Source organism: Fukomys damarensis, unplaced genomic scaffold (genome assembly GCF_012274545.1).
Source record: "Fukomys damarensis isolate Sample0158 unplaced genomic scaffold, DMR_v1.0_HiC HiC_scaffold_21, whole genome shotgun sequence".
In the NCBI taxonomy this organism is placed as follows: Eukaryota; Metazoa; Chordata; class Mammalia; order Rodentia; family Bathyergidae; genus Fukomys; species Fukomys damarensis.
Window position 1 is genome coordinate 41,532,322 of NW_022900933.1, and position 19,793 is coordinate 41,552,114.

General features: G+C 59.9%; 1 protein-coding gene across 1 annotated transcript; it reads right to left on the reverse strand.

Moving 5' to 3' along the window:
* Nucleotides 1-1,461: 1,461 nt before the first annotated feature.
* On the reverse strand, nt 1,462-14,520 carry Jag2 (jagged canonical Notch ligand 2). The gene is made up of 25 exons (XM_010607380.1): nt 14,466-14,520; nt 14,275-14,403; nt 12,652-12,903; nt 12,477-12,537; nt 9,852-9,982; nt 9,621-9,740; nt 9,400-9,513; nt 9,073-9,186; nt 8,830-8,943; nt 8,695-8,741; nt 8,430-8,603; nt 7,553-7,703; nt 7,323-7,475; nt 7,129-7,242; nt 6,872-6,985; nt 6,662-6,775; nt 6,454-6,570; nt 6,104-6,131; nt 5,942-6,027; nt 5,280-5,393; nt 5,073-5,188; nt 4,438-4,686; nt 3,958-4,089; nt 3,094-3,250; nt 1,462-2,970 (listed from the first exon to the last, which is right to left on the reverse strand). The coding sequence occupies exons 1-25, from the start codon at nt 14,518-14,520 to the stop codon at nt 2,480-2,482; spliced, it is 3,447 nt and encodes a 1,148-aa protein (XP_010605682.1). The 3' UTR covers nt 1,462-2,479.
* Between the last annotated feature and the right edge of the window lie 5,273 nt (nt 14,521-19,793).

Sequence of the window (19,793 nt, forward strand, 5' to 3'; positions counted from 1 at the left end):
ACACCCATGACATACCAGGACCACACCAGGCCTTGCAATGTGGTCATCATGACCATGGCCAGGCCTGGAAGGGCACCTGGACAGCTTGCCCTCCCCTGCTGCGCACTACCCCTTCCTGAGTCTGCAGAGACAGTGCCCAGCAGGACCAGTCAGGGTTGGGGGGCTGGGTGGGGCCTGTGAACAGGAAGGCACCCACAAGGTCCCAGCTCTGCCTGTACAGTCACTGCATCCTCTTCTCTGCCACCCCTCCTGCAGCTCCCACCTGGGCAGGCTCAGGGTCATGCCAGGTCCCGTGAGCACCCTTGGGTGCTCCCACAGTATTCAAATTTAGACAGCCTCGCAGTCCTTCCTTTGTGGCATTACTGGGGGCCACAACCTACCCAAAGCCTTCTGTGGGTTCAGCTGATGCTGCATGCTCTGGTGGGTTCCCTTCCAAGCCTGTTCCATGCTCAGCATCTTTGGCCCACAGGATCATGCACACCAGTCTTCTGTGAGCCCTGAGAGTACCCTCTTCCCATAGTCCAGGTGTGAGGTCCCAGTGCCACAGTGCCCTGTCCCCAGGGCTCCCAAGGGAGCCAGGCCTGGGTTTTTAGCTGTGGTCTCTTCACTGACCCTGAAGTCACTTACCTGGCAGGCATGCAGGAACCAGGATAGGGCAGCTGCATATTCTTCCTAGTACCATGGAGGACCCTGAGTCAGATAAGCATCATCTCAAAGGAAAGCATGGGTCTTGTTGGCCAAGCTGGTGGTTAGGCCATCAGTCGCCTGTCACTGGTCACCACTGCACTGCCTGGCACAGCCCTGGCGACAGGGAGAGAGGACTCAGCCTTGGAGTCCAGACAAGAGCGAGCAGGATGCCAGCAGCTCCACCTGCTGCTATAGCACTGTCCTCAGGACATGAAGGGCCAGCAAGACTCAGGCTGGCCACTTGCAGACTACATAGACATGTGTACTGTGGCCACACAAAAGTGGTTCCAGGACAGGTATTGTCACAGGTCAGGCTGAACAGAACGCTTTCCTCTCCCCTCAATGCCGACCTTGGCTTCACTCTACTGCCATCCACACAGATGGGCGTCTATACACTGGGGTCAGCCAGGCCCTGCCCATGGTGCTGGGCCCAACAGTTCGCACCAGTGAGCTGTGGTTGCTCCTTCTAGCTCCCTTCTCTCAGATCCAACCTAGAAACTAACTCGCCAGCACCTGGACAGCTCCTCAAGTGAAGTGACTTTAAGTAGCTTCCTAAAGTTCTTTGCTGACTGTTGGAGGGTAGGGTGTCAGGCACCCAAACTGGGTCCACTACCAGAGGACACCAACACACTTGAGGCCTGGGATGCCCACAGGGCCACAATTACCAGGTCAACCTCACTCCCACAGCCACCAGACCCAACATCCAGACCTGAGCCCTTTCCTGCCTATACCCCAACTCCAAATAAAAAAGCAACAGCACTCAAGGAACAGGGAGACCAAAACCTTTAAGTTATTAAATCAAATATACAGAGTGATTCATTTAATATGTACATATGTACAGAAATGCACTTTCACGAGGGACAGCCAGGGCTGGCACAGGGCGGAGCCTGGTGCCCACAGCAAACGCTGACAGTTGCGAGGGGTCTGTGTGAAGGCACTTGTCACAAGCTTCGGTTCTGCTACCGTCCCAGGAGGGGACGTGCGGTGGGGGAAGGGCACTTTTGAAAGCAGAGCTGAGAGGTCTCTGGAGAGGTCTGGGCAGGAGAAGCACGGACGGCAGGCTGGACTGGCACCACCTTGGGCCGCACCAGCGACCTGGGCCATAGCAGCAACCAGGGTCACACTGACCACTGAGGTCCTACTTCCAGCCACGGGTCCCACTGACAGCCACAGGTCCCACAACAGCCATGGACCACACTGTCAGCCACAGAAGAGCCATTCCATCAGCCACGGGTCCCACTGACAGCCAAGCTAGGCTGACAACCGCAGGTCCCAATGACAGCCAAGGGTCCCACTGACAGGCCCTGGCCACTCTGAAGGCCACGGGTCACCTGCCAGCCACAGGTCCCACTGAGGGCCTCAGGCCATGCCAATAGCCACAGGTCTCATGGGCTCTTTGGCCTGGAGCCACAGAGAAACCCAAGTGAGGAATAAAAAAGAAGATTCTGTAAACAGTGCACGACCTCTGGAGACAAAGGCCACACGATTTGGTGAGAACACAAACACACTCCACTCTCGCCTGCCACACAGCACGTGCGACACACTGAAACTTTACAAAAATAGCAACTATCCGAGAATACTCTGTTGTTTGCTGCCTAACAGTTACTGAATAATTTATACAAGGCTAAAGAAACATAGAAAATAAACATTTGTTTTTTGTTTTTGGTATTTTTTTACACAAAATAAAGAAACTATGCACATGGTCTTGGCCTCCTATGGTCTGGCTGGCAACGTGGCACAGCAAGGCTCCGGGCCCAGTGCAGTGGTGGCAGCAGCGATGATGATGGTGGCCCTACTCCTTGCCGGCATAGTGCACATCCTTGACACTCCCGACCGCATGGTTGTCCACCTTGGGGCCCAAGGCCCATTGGGCTGGTCTCCCCAGGGAGCAGCCTGGGTCTTTGGTGAATTTGTGCAAAAGGAACTTCTCTGCCTCCGGGGAGTCCTCCTCTGCACGGCCCAACTCGTCCTCATCCTCCCCACTGCCCCCAGGGCCCACTGGCCCAGGCAGTACCTCGCCTGCTCTGCGTGGCGGTGGCGTAAAGTTCTTACACTGGTACAGCACATCCTTGTGGGCCCCGCCACCCGGGCCGCCGCCACCCAGCCGCTCAATGGGGTTGCGGATGGGGTTGAGTGGGGCCCACTGGTTGTTGGTGCTCTCATCTCGTGGCAGGCGGCTCCTCTCTCGCTCTTTCCTGCGCTTCCGGGTCCACCACACGCAAATGACCACGCAGGCCAACCACAGCATGCTGAACAGGCCACACAGCACCGGCAGCAGCAGGCCTGGTAGAGGGCAGCGTGAGTGGGAGGCCACTCCAATCTCGACGTCCCCACTCCTAGAGGAGTGCCTGCTTGGCAGATCCCCATGGGCCCAGGGCTCTAGGGACCCCCGCCATCCCCACTGACCTGTGGAAGAGCCGCCCATGACCACGGTCTCCACCTTGACTTCGGTGATGGCCAGCAGCAGTGAGCTGTTAGCCCGCTGGGTGATGGCAGCCACAATGGTGTGGGCTGCACTCTGGATCAGGCTGCTGTCAGGCAGGTCCCTCTCAGGGCTAAAGGACTGCAGCAGAGGTGGGGCTATGGGGCCAGCCCAAGGGCACCCTATCCGCAACCCAGCCCCACCTAGTGCAACACCAATACTGCGTGTGCCCCATGGGTGGTCATGCTACGACCCCACACTGGTCCCACCCTTCCCTCAACTACCAAGCACCCAGGCCACCTGACCCTCTGCCTAACGCCCCCACCCTGTAAGCACTGCCTGCTGCCAGCTACTACCACTGCTGTGCCCCATGTCCAGACATCCCCTGCCCAGGGGCCCTGGCCCAGTTTGCATGGCTGAGCAGAGGTCCCAGCTGGCCCTGTATACAGCCTCTAAAATCCAGCACCTGGCCCATCAGATTGCCTAGCACCACCTGTGCAGTTCGGGCACCTTCCATGCCACACAGCCAAGCCCACTGAGTGTCTCTGCTCCAGATGTGTCCCCCAAGAGGCTGACCCTATGACTGATAATGACAACTGGCCACTCTAGTCTTAGATGTCCTGGCACTCTGCCCTCATATGCCCTCCGACCTCTGTCCTCTGGTTTCCACCTTGCCCAGGTGGATTCGGCCTCTCCCTTTCCCTGCTGAGCTGCTCAAGCACTTGGGGACATAGTGTCCAACCAGCCTCAGTCCCTGTGCTCTATCCTCCTGCCCTGACACATTCCCCTCGGCCTCCAACATATAGCAGGCCACTGGGTATCCACAGTGGACCCCCTGCCACACTCACCATGGCCACTTCCACGGCACTTGCTCCCAAGGACACCCGGTCACAGAGCAGCAGGAGCAGACGTTCTCGGGCCACCGCCCTGGTGGCAGGCAGGGAGCGTATCCCAGAGCAGATGGCACCCACAGTGGTGCCCTGGGCAGATGGGTGGCACGTGAGCAGGGTGAGGCAGAGAGCTGAGCCACCCATTCCTCAGCTAGCCACAGGCTCCTGGCGGTCACACCTTGTATTCCCAGGGAGCAGGGCAGAGATAGAAGGGATGACACCACCCCCACCCTGTTCTCACAGTGACAGAGCTGGGGAAGGGGGAGAGGAGGATGAGGGCCAGGAAATTCGAGCCTGGATAGTGAAGATGGGACTTTGGCTATCACCCCAGAGTGAGGCTACCACAGCCACCTGTGTCTATACCCCAGGGACAGCAGGACAGGAACCCTGGCAGCCCCAACCAGTACCCAGGCTCTGGCACCAGGCCCACATGCACACCTGGGGTACTTGGTCACGGTCAAAGCGCAGAGTGAGGCGCGCGCAGTTGTTGTTCAGGTGGCCAGAGTGAGGCTGGCAGAGGGTGCTGGGCAGCAGGGGCTCCTTGGCACCACACTCACCCCAGGCCTCACAGGGCGGCTGCAAACACTGGCCTGGGGACTTCTCCCAGCACTGCTGCCCTGGCGGACACTGGGCACCCAGGGCAGTAGGCTGGCCAGACAGCAAACAAGGCTTCCAGCCACACCACACCTGAAGCAAGAACATGAGCATCAGCAGCACAGGGTAAGGATGTCAAGGGGGACAGACAGAGATCCCAGGCTTAGCCCTGTCCTCACAAGGGGGGCCTAGGAGGAGCAGGCTGAGTCCCACAATGGGAAAGTCATTCTGTAGAGGAGTGGGGGCTGGTGGGGCCCAAGCTGAGCCTCAGTTTCTCCAACCCCAAGAGCAGGGGCAGCCTGATTGTGCCTGAGGACCCTTTCAGTCCATTCTGTCCTTCCAGAATGTCCTGGGGGGACTGTGGAGCCCCTGGCCCACCCTTCTCTGGCATAGGCCTCCTGATATCTCAGAGCCAGCCCCAGAACATGCAGGGTCAGTGTCAGCCGACCAGCCAAGTGGGGTTCTTTGTGGGGCCCTACCTTGCTGCAGTCCCGGTGGCCATCTAGGCAGCGGCAGCTATTGCAATCCTCCAACCAGGAGCTGCCATGTGGGAACGACACCCCCCTGGACCAGCAGGACCTCCTGAACCAGATTACTGTGGGGCAAGAGGAGGGGCCAAAATGGTTCCTGGTTTCTGGTGGCCAGGCCTGGCCCACACCTTGCCCAGCACCATCCCTGCTGCCTACCATCCTGGCAGCGGGGGCCAGTTCGGCCAGGTGGGCAGCTACAGCGGTACCCATCAATCTCATCCACACACGTGGCCCCATAGGCACAGGGTGAAGACTGGCACTCGTCAATGTCTGTAGGGAGAGCCTGTGCTCAGCTCCCTGCATGGGCCGGGCCAGGCAGGGTAAGAGGCTGGAGCTCACACATCTCAGGACACTGGGTCCTGCACCCACTTAGCCACCAGCCTGCAGGGCCTGCAACCAGCTGCCTGCAAGGCCTGGGCTGGGCTGGGTGCTATGTCACTCACTAGCCCAAAGCCTTCCAGACCCGCAGGGCTTGCCCTCCCCACCTGCCCTAATAACAGAGGGTGCTTTGGGCCTGTAGAGTCCACCCCTTCCCAGGGTAACCCAATCCCAGGTCTGATACCCACGGACCACAGCCCCACAACATGGGAGAATGACATCAGGCTGCACTTGTTGCTGCTGTTGCCCTCCTCCTCTTAGGGCCTCTGATGCACTCCAGGATGGAGCCCACCTTGCCCCGGGAGCCCTGCATGACAGATAGGTGGCGCGGGGAAGTAGGATGCACTGTCCTGACCCCAGCCTGAGGTCCTCTAGTGCCAAGGACTCCCGGGTCCCAGTCCCACAGCACCCCATTGACCCCAAGGCCTCAGGCTGCTCACTGATGCGGCAGTCAGGCCCTGCGAAGCCGGGAGCACATTCACAGCGAAACCAGTTCACGCCATCCACACAGATGCCGCCATTGTAGCTGCAGGGAGAGGGTGGAAATCAGGGGTCCCACCACAATGACACCCACACCACCAGCCTCCTAAGGTGCCACTCACCAAGGCAGAGGGTTGCAGTCGTTCGTGTCTGGATTGGAGGGAAAAGAGGGGCAGTTGGCCCAGTACCTACCTGCAGAGCACCCTCTGTGTCAGGCCTGGGTGCCCCGGACTTGTGGACACACTGCACTGTCCAGGCTGTGGACAGGGGAGTACAGGAAGGCTCGGATGCCCAGACAGGGTCCCCAGTGAGGGGGCTCCACTGGAAGGGGGGAGCTACAACTCAGCAGAAGCCCAAGGGAAAGAGGAGCACCACAGGTCTTGTGATGTGAGCCAGCTGGTAGGCTAAAGGGAGTGGTCTTGGGGTGGGGCTGGGGACCAGGTGCCCACCACCCTACAAGGGCCCAGCTCACTATGTGTGCAGGTGCGGCCCTCCCAACCATCCCGGCAGATGCAGGAAAAGGAGTCACCGCTGCCCACGCAGGTGCCCCCATTCATGCAGGGGTTAGGCAGGCAGCTGCTGTTCTTGGCTGCAGAAGGGAGAAGGGGCTGCTCATCCACCTGGCTGACCCAGATCAAAGGGCACAGGGGAGGGAACAGGGACAGCACAGGGTGCCTCACCAATGGTGCAGGTGCTGCCCTTCCAGCCGGGTGGGCAGGCGCAGCGGAAAGTGTCCCCACTATCGTAGCAAGTCCCGCCATTACTGCAGGTATAGGTGTCACACTGGAACTCACCTGCAGGCACATGGCACTTAGCAGTGGGCTCATGGGCTTGGACCCTACTGGTCCTGGTGCTCCCCACCCCCCACACATAGGAGCCCAAGGACTCACGTGAGTGGCAGGTCTTGCCCTTCCAGCCATCGTCGCATGCACAGTAGAAGTCATTGATCAGGTCACGGCAGTGGCCACGGCTGTGGCAGGGGTCAGGGAGGCAGTCATCGGAATCTGGGGATGAAGATGCCAGTCAGTGGGAGGCACTGGCACCCAGGGAGGAGCATGACAGCCTGGCCCAGGGCCCCACCCTCACAGGGGCCATGCGGTCCAGCCAAGCCCACCTCAGAGCAGTGAGGCAGGGTGCCCATACTCACTAATGTCACAGAGCTCGCCCTCCCAGCCGCTGGGGCAGAAGCAGCGGAAGGCGCCCACCTCGTCGATGCACGTGCCCCCATTGTGGCAGGGCTGGCCCAGACAGTCGTCAATGTCTGCAGGAGAGGGCAGGGGTGGGCACACGAGCAAATAGTGGGCCAGCATCATCCCACCACTGACCCAGCACACAACTCACTCTCGTGGCAGTAGGTGCCCGTGAAGCCACTGTCACAGATGCAGGAGAAGTTGCCCCCGGGCTGGCTGACACAGTGCCCATGGGGACCGCATACACCAGAGGGCACCAGGCTGGACACCCTGGGCCCCACTTCAAACCCGCAGCTGTCGATCTCTGTGGCAGATGGACAGAGGGGTCAGGCCCATCCTGTCAGCCCCCAGGCCTGCCCCTGCCCACGGCTCACACCCCACCTCTGCAGGCTCCGCCAGGGCATGGCGCCCACGGCACAGAGCAGTTTTTGCCGCCGAAGTCCTCGGGGCAGGCGCAGTAGTAGTCGCCCTCCAGGTTGTAGCAGCGTGCACCATTCAGGCAGGGGCTCGGCTCACAGAAGTCCATGGCCACCTGTGGCCGGGGCAGGGGCATGTCCATGAGAGCCTAGCCCCTTGCTAGAGACACAGTGGCCTCTGTCCACACAAAGTAGGGCCCTTGGCATCCCCAAGATTAGGCCACCACTCTGCCCGGATAATGAGCCCCTCGGCCCTGGGCCACAGTGCCAACAACAGCACGCAGCCCCCACCCACCCAAGCCTGTCCAAGCCCCATCAGCTGGACGGAAGCACCTGTGGCTCCCCCTTGCCGCCATGGAGGCTGCTTCCTCTGCCTCCCACGGATGCATCCGGTCTGGGCTCCTCCCACAGGCAGGAAGGCCAGCTCTTGACCCACACTGCCAGGCTATCTCAGGGCTCAGACAGGCTCCTGCCTGGAGCCAGCCATGCTCCCTGCACCCAAGATTGGGCCTCTGCTGGGGACCCCAGGAAGCTGGCTTGTCAGGGCCACAATCTGTAAAAAAGCCAGCTTGGAATCATGGTGACCGGGGGCAAGGGGGGCCGGGGAGTGGGGAAGAACCAGGGGATGGCATGAAGAGGGAAGGCACAGTCCCAGGGATAAAGCCCACTCCTGCTCAGGGCCCACTGGCTACCCTCTCGAGCCATCGGGCACCCGTGCTGCACAGGGCCCTGCATGTCCATCTGAATCACAGAGGGGCTCACTGTGATCTTGATGACCCTGTGGACCCCAGAGGTACCTCCCACCAAAGCCCCTCTGGTGGGGTGGCAGCAGCGGGCCTCACCTCGCAGAGTGGTCCTGAGAGGCCCCTGGGGCAGTGGCAGTGGAAACCATTGGCCAGGTCCTCACATACGCCACCCCCATGGCAAGGGCTGCTGGCACACTCGCCACGTGCCAGCTCGCAGTGCCGGCCTCCGAAGCCCCGCGGGCACATGCACTGGTACCCGTTGACCAGGTCCTGTGAGGCAGAGGGCCATGAACCTCCCACCCTGCTGGCCCCAACCCATGCTCCTCCGGGGATCAGGCAGGAAGGTGGCAGCTGGCCTTACCTTGCAGGTCCCACCATGCTGACACTGCCCGCGACAGTTGTTGATGTCTGTGGAGAGGGCACACGGCAAGTCAGACAGGGGTCTCCAGTGCTACCCTGGCCACCCTCCCCAGTCTACACCTCCACCCATACTGACTGATGTGGCAGTTGGCGCCCTTCCAGCCTGGGAGGCAATCACAGTAATAGCTGCCAATCAGGTTTTTGCAAGAAAAAGCATTAAGGCACGGCTTCCCGTCACACTCATTGGCGTCTGTGGACAAGACAAGTCGGCTATGGGCTCAGGCCCCACCCTGCGCACCCAGCACCTGCAGCCCAGCAGCAGCAGCCACAGCCACATGCACAGCTCCTAGCCCATGCGCCCGCACCCTGGAGCCCTTACCCAGCTGGCACGTGGTCCCCACCCACTGCTTGGGGCAGATGCACTCGAACCCATCCACCTGGTCCACGCAGGTGCCACCTGCTGCACATGGGTTCGAGGCGCACTCATCAATGTCTATAGGGAGAGAACAGAGGCCAGAGCATGGCACGTGGTCTCCAGGGTGGCCAAGTCCCCCACATGCCCTGGTCTTCCTGCCACTTATCCCCTGGCCACAATGTCCACAACCATGAGTGGGCACCACCACTATGCCACAGGCTCCAGAGCTCTGCCCTCTCCCAGGCCCCTTGGTTGCCAGGCTATGCTAGATGCACACAGACAGGCACTCACCAAGGGCACAGGTAGGCCCACTCCAGCCTGATGGGCAATGGCATTCGAAGCCAGACGGCACCTCATGGCAGGATCCCCCATTGGCACATGGGTTGGAAGCACAGGCATGTTCAGCTGCAAAACCAGAGTAGGTGGCAGGAGGGGCACCCCACCTCCACATCCACAAGGGCTCCTCCCCCAGCCCACATGGCCCAGGAGGGCTCAGAGGCCCACTCACTCACCCCGCTCACAGTTCTTGCCCAAGTAGCCATCAGGGCAGGCACAGCGGTACTGGTCAGGCTCAGCGTTGATACACGTGCCCCCATTGATGCAGGGGTGATGGCTGCCACAGTAATTCAGGTCTGCAGATGGAGTGGGGCTCTCAGGGGACAAATGCATCCCCAACGTGATCTCCTGTGCTGTAGGCCAGGATCGCCTAGCTTCCCATCCCCTGCCCACACATCCTCCACTACCTTTGTCACACAGCAGGCCACCCCAGTTGGTCTCACAGTCGCAATGCCAGGGCTCCACGCAGCTACCGTGCACACAGCCAGGGTAGGGGACACACTCGTCACAGAACCTTCCCTGCCAGCCATAGCTGCATCTGGGAGAGGCCAAAGGCAAGGCTGAGAGCCATTGGGGCCAGCGAGGTGGCTGCAGCTTGGGGCCAGGCAGCAGTCATAGCCCGCCGCCAGCCCCACTGTAACAGGCACTCCCGGGCACGGGTGCACTGGGTCAGCCCCAGCTGTCCCATCACTCGTCCCTGAGCTATTCTGGGCCTCACCCCGAGCCAGGCCCTGAGAGCAGGCACCGGGAAATGAAGGCACTGAGGGGCCCAGTGACACATACCAGTGCTGCCCAGCCAGGTGCTGCCAAGCCAGGAGCAGTGTCACAGATATCAGGAGAGGGCTCCCACCTTCTGGCTGCGTGGACACTACACGTGATCTCACCACTGTTCAAGGGCAGCAGCTGCTCTGTCTCCCAACAGGGCTGTGAGGGGTTTGTCTCAAAGACATAAGGGCCACAGGCTGCCCCCAGCTCTGCAGCAGCTGCCACCCTGTGAGAGCTCTGGCCATTCTAGAAAACAGACTGGGACCTATGGACTTGAAGGCCAGGACCTCAGGCCTGGCTCTGCCCTACGTCCCCTCAGGAAGACCCCAAGAGGCAGGTGAGCATGCAGCACAGCCTTCAGGCAAGAGTCACCCTGGGCCCAGCGGGCCAACCTCCAGGCCCCTTCCTAGAGCGCTCACGTCCTGTGGGACGGGAATGACGCCCAGGCGTGTCACTTCCACAACAGCACCCGCTACAGGAGTTATTTTTATAGGAGGAAAGACCACAGCCCTTCCTGAGCCGCCTGAGCCACACAGTCCCAAGGGGAATTAGTCCAGTTCACTGCGTTTGGGATGGGGAAATCGAGTCCGGGAACACACAGCTGTGGCATCCAGCCCCATGTGCACAGGGCAAGTGCACAGTGGGCCTTACATCCCAGCCATAGTCCCCTCCAGGTAGCTCAGGCAGGCTGTAATGTGTCCTGGGTCACCTGCCAGGAAGCACATGGTGGGTGCAGTGCTCAGGCCTCTTTGTGGGGTCCTGACAGCATGCTATCTAAGGGCGGCCACAACAAGTCCACAGACCCCTACCACTGGCACCCCTGGCAGGAAGGCCTGGCCACTCTGCAGCATCTGGCTGGGGGAGGGGGAGGCTGAAACCTGAATCAAAGGCAGCTGTGCCTCATCCACAAGGCCAGGAGGGTGCTGAGGCTTACCTCCACCCCAGGCCTTTGTCCTCACACTGCCACCCCACTCAGCCCTTATCTTCCTGCTAAAGGGGCTTATGTCCCACCCCTAAATCCTAGGTGAGGACACAAGGCAAGGACACTGTACAGTCAAAGCAGTGTATGTCCACAGCAAGGAGGGTGAAGTGACTGAGACAAGGCTGCAGTGCTCAGTACCTGTGGACCACGTCTATGCAGTGAGTCCAACGCCCTCAGAGTCTGGTGCCCACCTCTATACATAGTCATGTGGCAGGGATCTGCCCCACATTGCCCTCTCCTAGCTCGATGGATCTGGCCTTAGGTATCCCTAGCCAGTGGCCCATCCTGCACAGGGCTCCCACATGGCCTGTAGGCCCCCACAGCTCATCTAAAAGCCAGTGTGTGCAGGTGACACCAACCTGGCTCCTACCCTCCAGCCAAGCCACTCCCAGCCCCAGCTAGAATACTGGGTTCCCAGGGTGCTGAGGGGCTGAGCCCTACCACAGCAGTGCCACCTGGTCACACTGAGTATGCCTCACTCAGGCCCTCCCCACCTTGCCTCCCACCAACCCATAGCACCGCATAGAGCAGGCCAGCTCCCCACGCCCACAGCCTACCTGCTGGGGCTGAAGTGCTCCTTGCCTTCCTCTCCATCCTCCCCAACCCCAAGTCATATGCCACTTGTATGCCACAGGTGCATGCCATCTGTGGCCCAGCCCACGTTACCCCATCCCTTGCATCATGCCTTCTTTCCCTCCTGTGCCTGCCTCTCCCTTTCCTTCCCATCTCAGCCCTGGCAGGACTGCTGTTCACCAGCTCATGCTAGAAAGCTTGGGGTCTCTCTCGACCCTCCTCACTTCTTCCCAAACCCACATCAAGCCCATGCCTGTATCCCTGCGCCCCAGATGTCTGCAAGATGGGCCCACTCCCACGTTGCTCCCAGCCCTGTGCCCAGCTCAGCCTGCCTTTCACAGTCTTAGGGGTTATTCTTATAGGCAGCTGTGTGGTCGCCACTCCCTCCACACTCTTCTGCCCAAGGCTCACAGGCCTCCCCTATCCTTCACCTCCAGCTCTGCCTGTGTGCCACTGACCTTCACAGGGTCCTCTTTCCTTGGATCCCCATCCTTGGCCAGGAGCTATCTGCCTGGACAGTGCTTCTCCCCACCACTCTCCTTGCTGGCCCCTTGGGGCTGCCAGTATATGGCCTCCCCTGGGATGGCTGTGGGTGGCCACCTCCAGCTTTCTGCACTGACCTAACCAGGTGTGTGACAAGGAGCCCATAGTATCACCAGTAACTGCTGGCTGAACAGTAACGCAAGCAGAAGAGGGGCTGCTGAGAGCTCACCTGCACTCCCCAGGCACGGCACATCCCCCATGGAGCAGGTTACAGCCTTGTCTGCACACGGCTGCGGACAGAGGGCGAGAGAGGCCCTGCTGTAGTGACCGCCCAGGCTACCCCCACAGAGCCCCACACCATGCTGTCCACCCTGCTGCCCCTCACCAGCCCATGCAGCCCTCACCATCCTTGCACTCCTTGCCCATCCAGCCATCCAGGCAGGCCTTGTTGCCATACTGGTCACAGGTATAATGCCCAAAGAAGTCGTCACGGGGCCGGCAGAACTTGTTGCATGTGGTGCTGTAGTAATTCTCATCACAGCGCACACGGATCTGCAGCTCCAGGTGGGCCACATGGCCACTGAAGTGCAGGCTCTTCCAGCGGTCCTCAGGGTTGATCATGCCCGCATGCGACACCCGCTCAATCAATAGCTCCTCTGGGGGCAGAGTCAGGCGCTCACCCACTGTCCCCCAGGAAGTGATCAAAGAAACTTAGCCAGCCACGTGGCCTCAGGGGCTCGAGGACAGTGGAGTAGGGGAGGCAGCAGGGGCATTGGTAACTGGTCAGCTTACTACAGAAGCTCTGGATGCAGCAGTACCCACCTGGCCCAACCCACTCCTACCTGTAAGCCCCAAGTTCCCTCTGACATTCCATTGCCCACCACACAAGACACCACTCCAACACCAATGGACCCACTAGGAACTGGGCCATCCCAGCACAGGGGATGTCACTCAGCCACCTTCACCTCTCCCTTGCACAAACCCCTACCACCCAGACATGCACGGCTCAGCCAACCCCATGCGGGCAGGGACACCTGAGCAGTGAGGGGCACAGAGGCTCCCTGATGACACCCCTGAATATTTCATGCAGACCCCTGCATCCTACTGCCTCCAACCAAGGCTGGCATTGGTGGTCTGTTGGGATGGATGGTCCCTGGGGTGTCCCCCTCTCAGCAAGGCCTCACATCTTTGTCTTCAACCCACCCCTATGCTGAGCCACGGGTTCTCCTGTGGTATCCCCAGCACTGCCACTGGTTGGGCCCAAGGCTCGGCCCGACTTGGCATCAAACCTCCCACACTGTCCTTCCTACCAGTATCTCTCTCCCACCTGCAGCCATACTGACCCTGACCACATCCTCCATCCCTCAACTAGCCTCCACCCTGGCCCCTACAGCCCTACAGGCTGCCTCCATACCACAGCTGGGAGGTGGGGTCCTCACAGGGCCCACGAGGCTCTGAGGTCTAAGCCCAGTCTTGCTGACCACCCCATCCTCCTGCCTACAGCTCTGCAGACACCAGGCACCATCTTCCTTGGGCCCCTGCATGGCCTCCCCACCTCCACAGGACTTCCTGCTCGGGAAGCAGCCACCAAGCCCCTCCTTCCAGGACAGACAGGCAGAGGGGAGCCATGCAGCCAAAGCCACGAGGGCTCCATACTGCCCACATGGTCCAAAGAACACATGCAACAGGGCCCTGCTGTGTAGAGATCAGGGTCTGTAAGACCACAAATGTGGAAAAGCCTCCTAGGCCAGGGATTTAGCTCAGTGGTGCCGCCACCTGCCTCACAAGTGCAAGGTCCTAAGGTCAATCTCCAGTACAAAAAGAAAAAAAAAGGGAAAAAGAAAAGCCTCCTATCAGGCAGGATAAAGAGAGAAACCAAGTACATTGTCTAGGTAGACAAAACTTTTGGCCATAGAAGGCTTTATCTCCTGCAGATGAAGGACTAAGAACCTGGTCACACGCATCTCCATGGCCTGAGAAGGCCTCACAGATAGCTGTCCCCCCACCTGCCAGCCTGGCCTACTCACCATCTAAGGTGGTCTCGTTGTCCCAGTCCCAGGCCTCCACGATGAGAGTAAAGGAACGCTGTGGACAGAGGAGGGTGGTCAGGCCCCTGGGACCCTCCCCCACCAGAGCCCAGGATGAAGAAAGATACCCTAGGACTGGGCCTTATGTCAGCATGGAGGACAGGCAGCCATGTGGGCAGGGCAGCAGGCACCTGCTGGAGTGGCACAGGAGGCCAGGGCACCTCCAGCCCCACTAGGGTCTGACATGGCAGAAGACTCCACAGTCCCTCCATAGCCCCAAGAAGGACAGCACCACAGTCACCCTGTCTCCCCTGGGCATATGAGGCATGCCAAGAGGCCCTGCCAGGCCAACCTCAGGGGCTCCCCATAGCAGGATACAGCAACCCAACACCTCTCCCCAAGGCAGGGAAGGACAAGTCAGGAAACCTTTGCTGCACAGGTAGGAAACTGAGGCCCACAAGGCCCTGGGCCTGCCTGGCACAGCCTCAGTCTGTGGGCACTGCTGTACTCCACCATCTGGCCCTCCTGCCCCCATTCACAGTGATAGAGGAGGATAGCCTGAGTGGCTCATGGCAGTGCCCACTGCCCACCCTCAGGCACATGCACAGCCACCCACAATGCTGTGCAGTGCTGTACATGCTGCTCAGTGCTGCAAACACGGCCTGGCTCCATGGGCCTGCTGGCTTCCCACCTGAGGGGACACCATGTGGGGAGCATCCAGGCTCCTGCAGCCCAGTGTGCTAGGGAAACCACATGTCCTCACTGAGGCTGAGGGTCCCCACCTGCTCATCACCACTGCTCCTGCATCTGCCCACAGACTGCACTCAGAGCCTGCTATGCCCCCTCCTCCTTCCCCAGCCCAGGACAGGCCTTGACCCTCCCAGCCTGCCACACCCAACCACTCTCAGCCTCTGGACACCCAGCCTTGTCTCAGGGACAGCACCCCAGATGTAGCCACAACACAGTGTCCCCTCCTGAACAGGGTCCCCTCCTGGATATGGGGGCCATACCCACTGGAAGCAATGCTAGAAGCATCCCCTTCCCTTCTAGTGAGGCTTACCCTCCTCCCCAGACCCACAAACCCCTCACCAGCATTCCACAGTTGCTTTCTCTGAGGACAGACACCACTGGGAGAACGAGGGTGTAGGACAGGACTCTTGGTACAGCTGGCACCAGATCCCAGCAGACAGCATTGCCAGCACTCAGCAAAACAGGGGCTGCTGGGCTGGAGTCAGGTCTGAGACCCACAGGGCCAAAAAGTCACTCAAGCCCCTGGACAGGCCAAGCTGGTAGCCTGAGACCACAGTTGCAGGCCACATCAATGGCCACAGGCCTGCCTTCTGATCACCCACATGGACGCACCTGGGCAGGCGTTCCTGGTTCCCAGGAAACCCACTTCAGGCACCCAGGTAGGGTTACCATCACCCCACTGAGATAGGCTCTGGTTACCTACCCCAGCGAGGACATGCGCCTGCCTGCCGCCCAAGAGGGCCCCACCGCCTGCCAGCTGGGCTCCCTACACCTGGATGGCAGGAAGTCATCCGGGGAGAACCTGAGCCAGCAGGTGGGCCAGCACCTGTGGCCCTCAAAGGACCCTCCTCCCCCGGCCACCTGCCAGCATCCAGGGCCATCCTCTGCAAATGACACCCAACCTGTGCTTCCAACTTACCAGGCCACAGCCATGAACAAGGCTTTTTCAACCCCAAATCCTACCAGACAAAAAAGGACCGTGGGAAGAGGGAAAAGTGTCCTGCTGTATTGTAGGAAAGAGACTGGAGCCAGCAAAAGCAATAGGGGCTACGAAGAGGGGGACTGAGGATGGTCAGAGAGCTGCCACCTGCCCAGACTTCCAGCTACAGAGGGGACCCAGGGAAGCCTGACTGACTAGCCATCCACCCATCCAGTGGAGGCTCCATCCTCCACCACTCCCCCAACCACCTCCACCAAAATCCTATCTCTCTGCTGCAAGGCTAAGCTCTGACCCAGCAGCAGGCCAGTACCCCAGGCCTGGGGTCTGCCTGTCAAAGACCCTCAGCATCCCAACCTGGGCCCCCATGGAGCCAGGTGCCAGTACTGATGCCAGAAGCCCTAAGCACAGATACATTTCCTGAAACCTGAGCTCTGGAGAGACCCAGGACTCTGCCACCATCCTCACCCCAGGGAGAAAGGGAGGGAGTATCCCAGGCCCCAAGGCCATGGCAGGAGCAGCCCACCCCAGAGAGACTAGTGAGGGCCCACTCCACCCCCTAGTCTCCTACTCTGAAGGGAGGCAGGAGGCTCCAACCCCTCCCATAGCCACCTAGGGTCACAGGAGGCCAAGGTCTAGTCTCAAGTCCACTCATGGGAACAGGGACCAGCTCAGGCAGGGGTGTGGGGACAGGGAGCTGGTCCTGGAGTCCAAGGAGTGGGTGCTCTGTCTGGGGCCTCACCCGCTCAGAAACTCTCACTGGCCCAAACTGCCCCCTACTATGTCCTAGAAGTCTGTGCAACCTAAGTGATCCTAGAAGCCATGATTCCTTCCCAATCAACCGTGCTGCATGGCATCCATGATCCCATTCCCATGCCATCCACACTCCAGGGCCCAGGGACTTGGCCCTCAGCCACTTTCAAACCCTCCACTGCCCAGGGCAGCCCTCCCTGATTCCTGCAGCCTTTGCCATGCCAAAGCCCCAGACAAGACTCCCAAGTAGTAGCCAGGTACAGAGCAAAAAACCCACCCAGGTTAGACCAACCCAAAGAAATTCCATCTGATGAGGTGTGGGCAGGGCAGATGCAGTGTCCCTGCCATTCAGAAGGGACCCTGAAGATGGACGAGGGGTGGGGGGGTCACTACCTAGACCAGCCAGACCTTCAGGGCAAATGGGTACAATGGAGCCAGGCCATGTCCATACTCCCACCCTGTACCGGCCTGTGGTCCTGACCAGCCAAAGCAAGTTCCACCTGCCCTCCCCTAAACAAGGCATGGTCCTCAGGGACTCTGACCTTCCACTAGATAGCCAGAGGGGCTCCAGTAGAGCCCAAACTGGGTGCCCTGCAGTTCTACCTGGTTTTACAAGGCCCCAGGGAAACGCCCACCCTGTCCAGCTCAAGCAAGGAAAGCAGCCCCTGCTGGCCACAGATGGAGCCATCAGAGAAGGGTCAGCCTGGCCTATTGGCCATCCACAGAGCCTTGCCCACTTCTGTTCTTCCCATACTCCATACCCACTATGGGGTCTTCCTTGTATCATACCACCCAGCACAGCTGCTCTTCTGGCACCAACACAGCATGTTCCAAGATAGGTCTGCCCCTAAGAGCCTCATCCTGGGCAGGGCTCTGGGCCAAGCAGGTGGGTTGCTAGACAGGGACAGCCTCAGAAGGACCACAACAGCTCTTCTCCGTGTAGCCCACTATGAGGCAGGGTCTTGGGCTGCCATGACTCCTCAAATTCGACCATCCTGCTCCCCACTCAACTAGTAGTGCCCTGAACCAAGAAAATGCTTCACTCCCTTCCAAGTGGTCCATCAGCCACTGGCCATACCCACAGAATACTGACACATGTGAGCAAACGTGGTCTCCACCCTGCCAGCCGTAGACCAGAAATCAGTGACAACCCAGGGTGACACGGATGTCCTGAGAGATAGATGGGGCAGGGCCAAGAGAGAAGGGTGGCCCCCACTGGTGGGCAGCATGCTGGGTACCACAGTCCTCAACATCCAAGGCTTGGGCCCACCCACTCAAGGAGGCTGAGCCACAGATGTGGCCACGGCACACACTGGGCATGTGCAGAGCCCAGCCAGCCCCTGGTCTACATCCATAACTGCACTTCTGTCTTTCACAAGGCTTCCTCAAGCCTATGGAGCTTTAAGTGCTAGCTGGTCTTAAGAGAGGCCTCCACTCTCCTGCCTCCGTGTCCAAGAGCCTGGACTCAATTCTTACTTTGTCCAGTGAGCCACTGCCCCAGTGGGCACCTGGATTCCAAACACACCCCAGCTAATGGGACAGAGCCGGACTTGTGGCAAGCTGGAGCAGCACAGCCTGTGGCTGCCATCGACCCAGCGGAAATACCAGGGTGTTGGCATCATGGTACCAGCTCTGGGCTGGCAGCTAGGCCACATGGCAGAAGAGAAGGGAAACGGGAGTGTACAGCTCTGCTACCCTGCATCTCTGGCCCTTCACTGGGAAGGTATCTGCCCCTGTCTGGGCACCTGAGGGAACCAGCCGTGAAGAGGAAGGGGGCAAGCTGGGCAGAAGTGAAGTAGGGTCTAGGCTCCAGGGAAGGCAAGGGCCTGCCCCATCAGGCTCCACATAGGACAGCCGGCCGGCAGGGCAGAAAGCCACGGGGACACGCGTTGGCCCGCCACATTCCTCCAGGGCCTCCCTGCCCCCACACCCATGGCTGCCAACTTGAGCAGAAAACACATCCTCAGGTAGCGATTTGGAGCCGCACTGGCTGGGGCCCAAGTGCAGATGACAGGCTGTGGGCCCTGCTCAGACCTGCCTGCTGTGCACTGTGGGGGCGAGTGGGCTGGGCTTATCGTAACTGCCCAGGGCCCCTCCCATGTCTGCCTCTGCCTCCGCCATCCCAGGGCACTTTTCCCATCCCATGGCCCTGAGGGTCAAGAGATACTGAGCTTGGAGATCAGTGGTGGGATGGGATGGCCAGAGGGACCTGGCAGGGCTCAGAGGGTGCAGCCTACAGCCAGGCACCAAGGCAGGACGGGAGAGGCCCTCCTGGTCCAATCTTGGTCAGGCTTGGCCCCAATGCCGTCTCTTCCAGGACCAGGATACCAGACAGACTCATTCTTGTCTTTGGGCCATGGCCAGAATGCACTTGGGTCATCTGACACCCTGGTCCATCCAATCTTAAATCACAGGCCCATCCTAACCCTAACCCTAACCCGCAGCATCACACTGAGTACCTCCACACCTGGCCCTCCTCATTCCTGCCGCCCACCCAGACAGTACCATGAATGTGAAGAACCTTCCAGGGCCATGACCAAAACGTGGACAAAGTCAAGCATCAGAAGGCTCCATGCCCAAGCCCCGGGCACCCCTTGCATGAGGCTTGCCTCTCTTTGGTGCTGGAGCTCTCAGGGAACAATCTCTCAGCACGGCTCCAAATTGCTACACTCAAGCAGGCCCAAATCTCCAGCTCCTCCCTAATCAGCCCTTCCCAAAAGAGATGCCTCATAGCTCTCTTTTGCCCTCGGAAATATAACAAAACCAAGACCGTGACGCCCCTTGGGCTACAATCTTTTCTCCTGCAGGGCAGGCACTTCTGCCAACACTCGACACTGCCATGCAGCCAGGTCCCAGGAACCTGCCCATGCCCCTGGGCATCCAGGAAACTGCGGGGTGGGAGAGGCTGGCCACGGGCCCAGGGCGGCTCCGCACCTTGGGCTAATCTTTTCTCCTGCAGGGCAGGCACTTCTGCCAACACTCGACACTGCCATGCAGCCAGGTCCCAGGAACCTGCCCATGCCCCTGGGCATCCAGGAAACTGCGGGGTGGGAGAGGCTGGCCACGGGCCCAGAGCGCG

Coding starts and splice junctions, on each gene's coding strand:
- Jag2 (XM_010607380.1), bottom strand. CDS start 14,520: ATGTCAGACCCTAGTGGGGCTGGAGGTGCCCTGGCCTCCTGTGCCACT. Junction 12,538..12,651: donor GGGCAAGGAGTGCAAGGATG/GTGAGGGCTGCA, acceptor CTCTGTCCGCAG/CCGTGTGCAGACAAGGCTGT. Junction 6,776..6,871: donor GGGCAAGACCTGCCACTCAC/GTGAGTCCTTGG, acceptor ATGTGCCTGCAG/GTGAGTTCCAGTGTGACACC.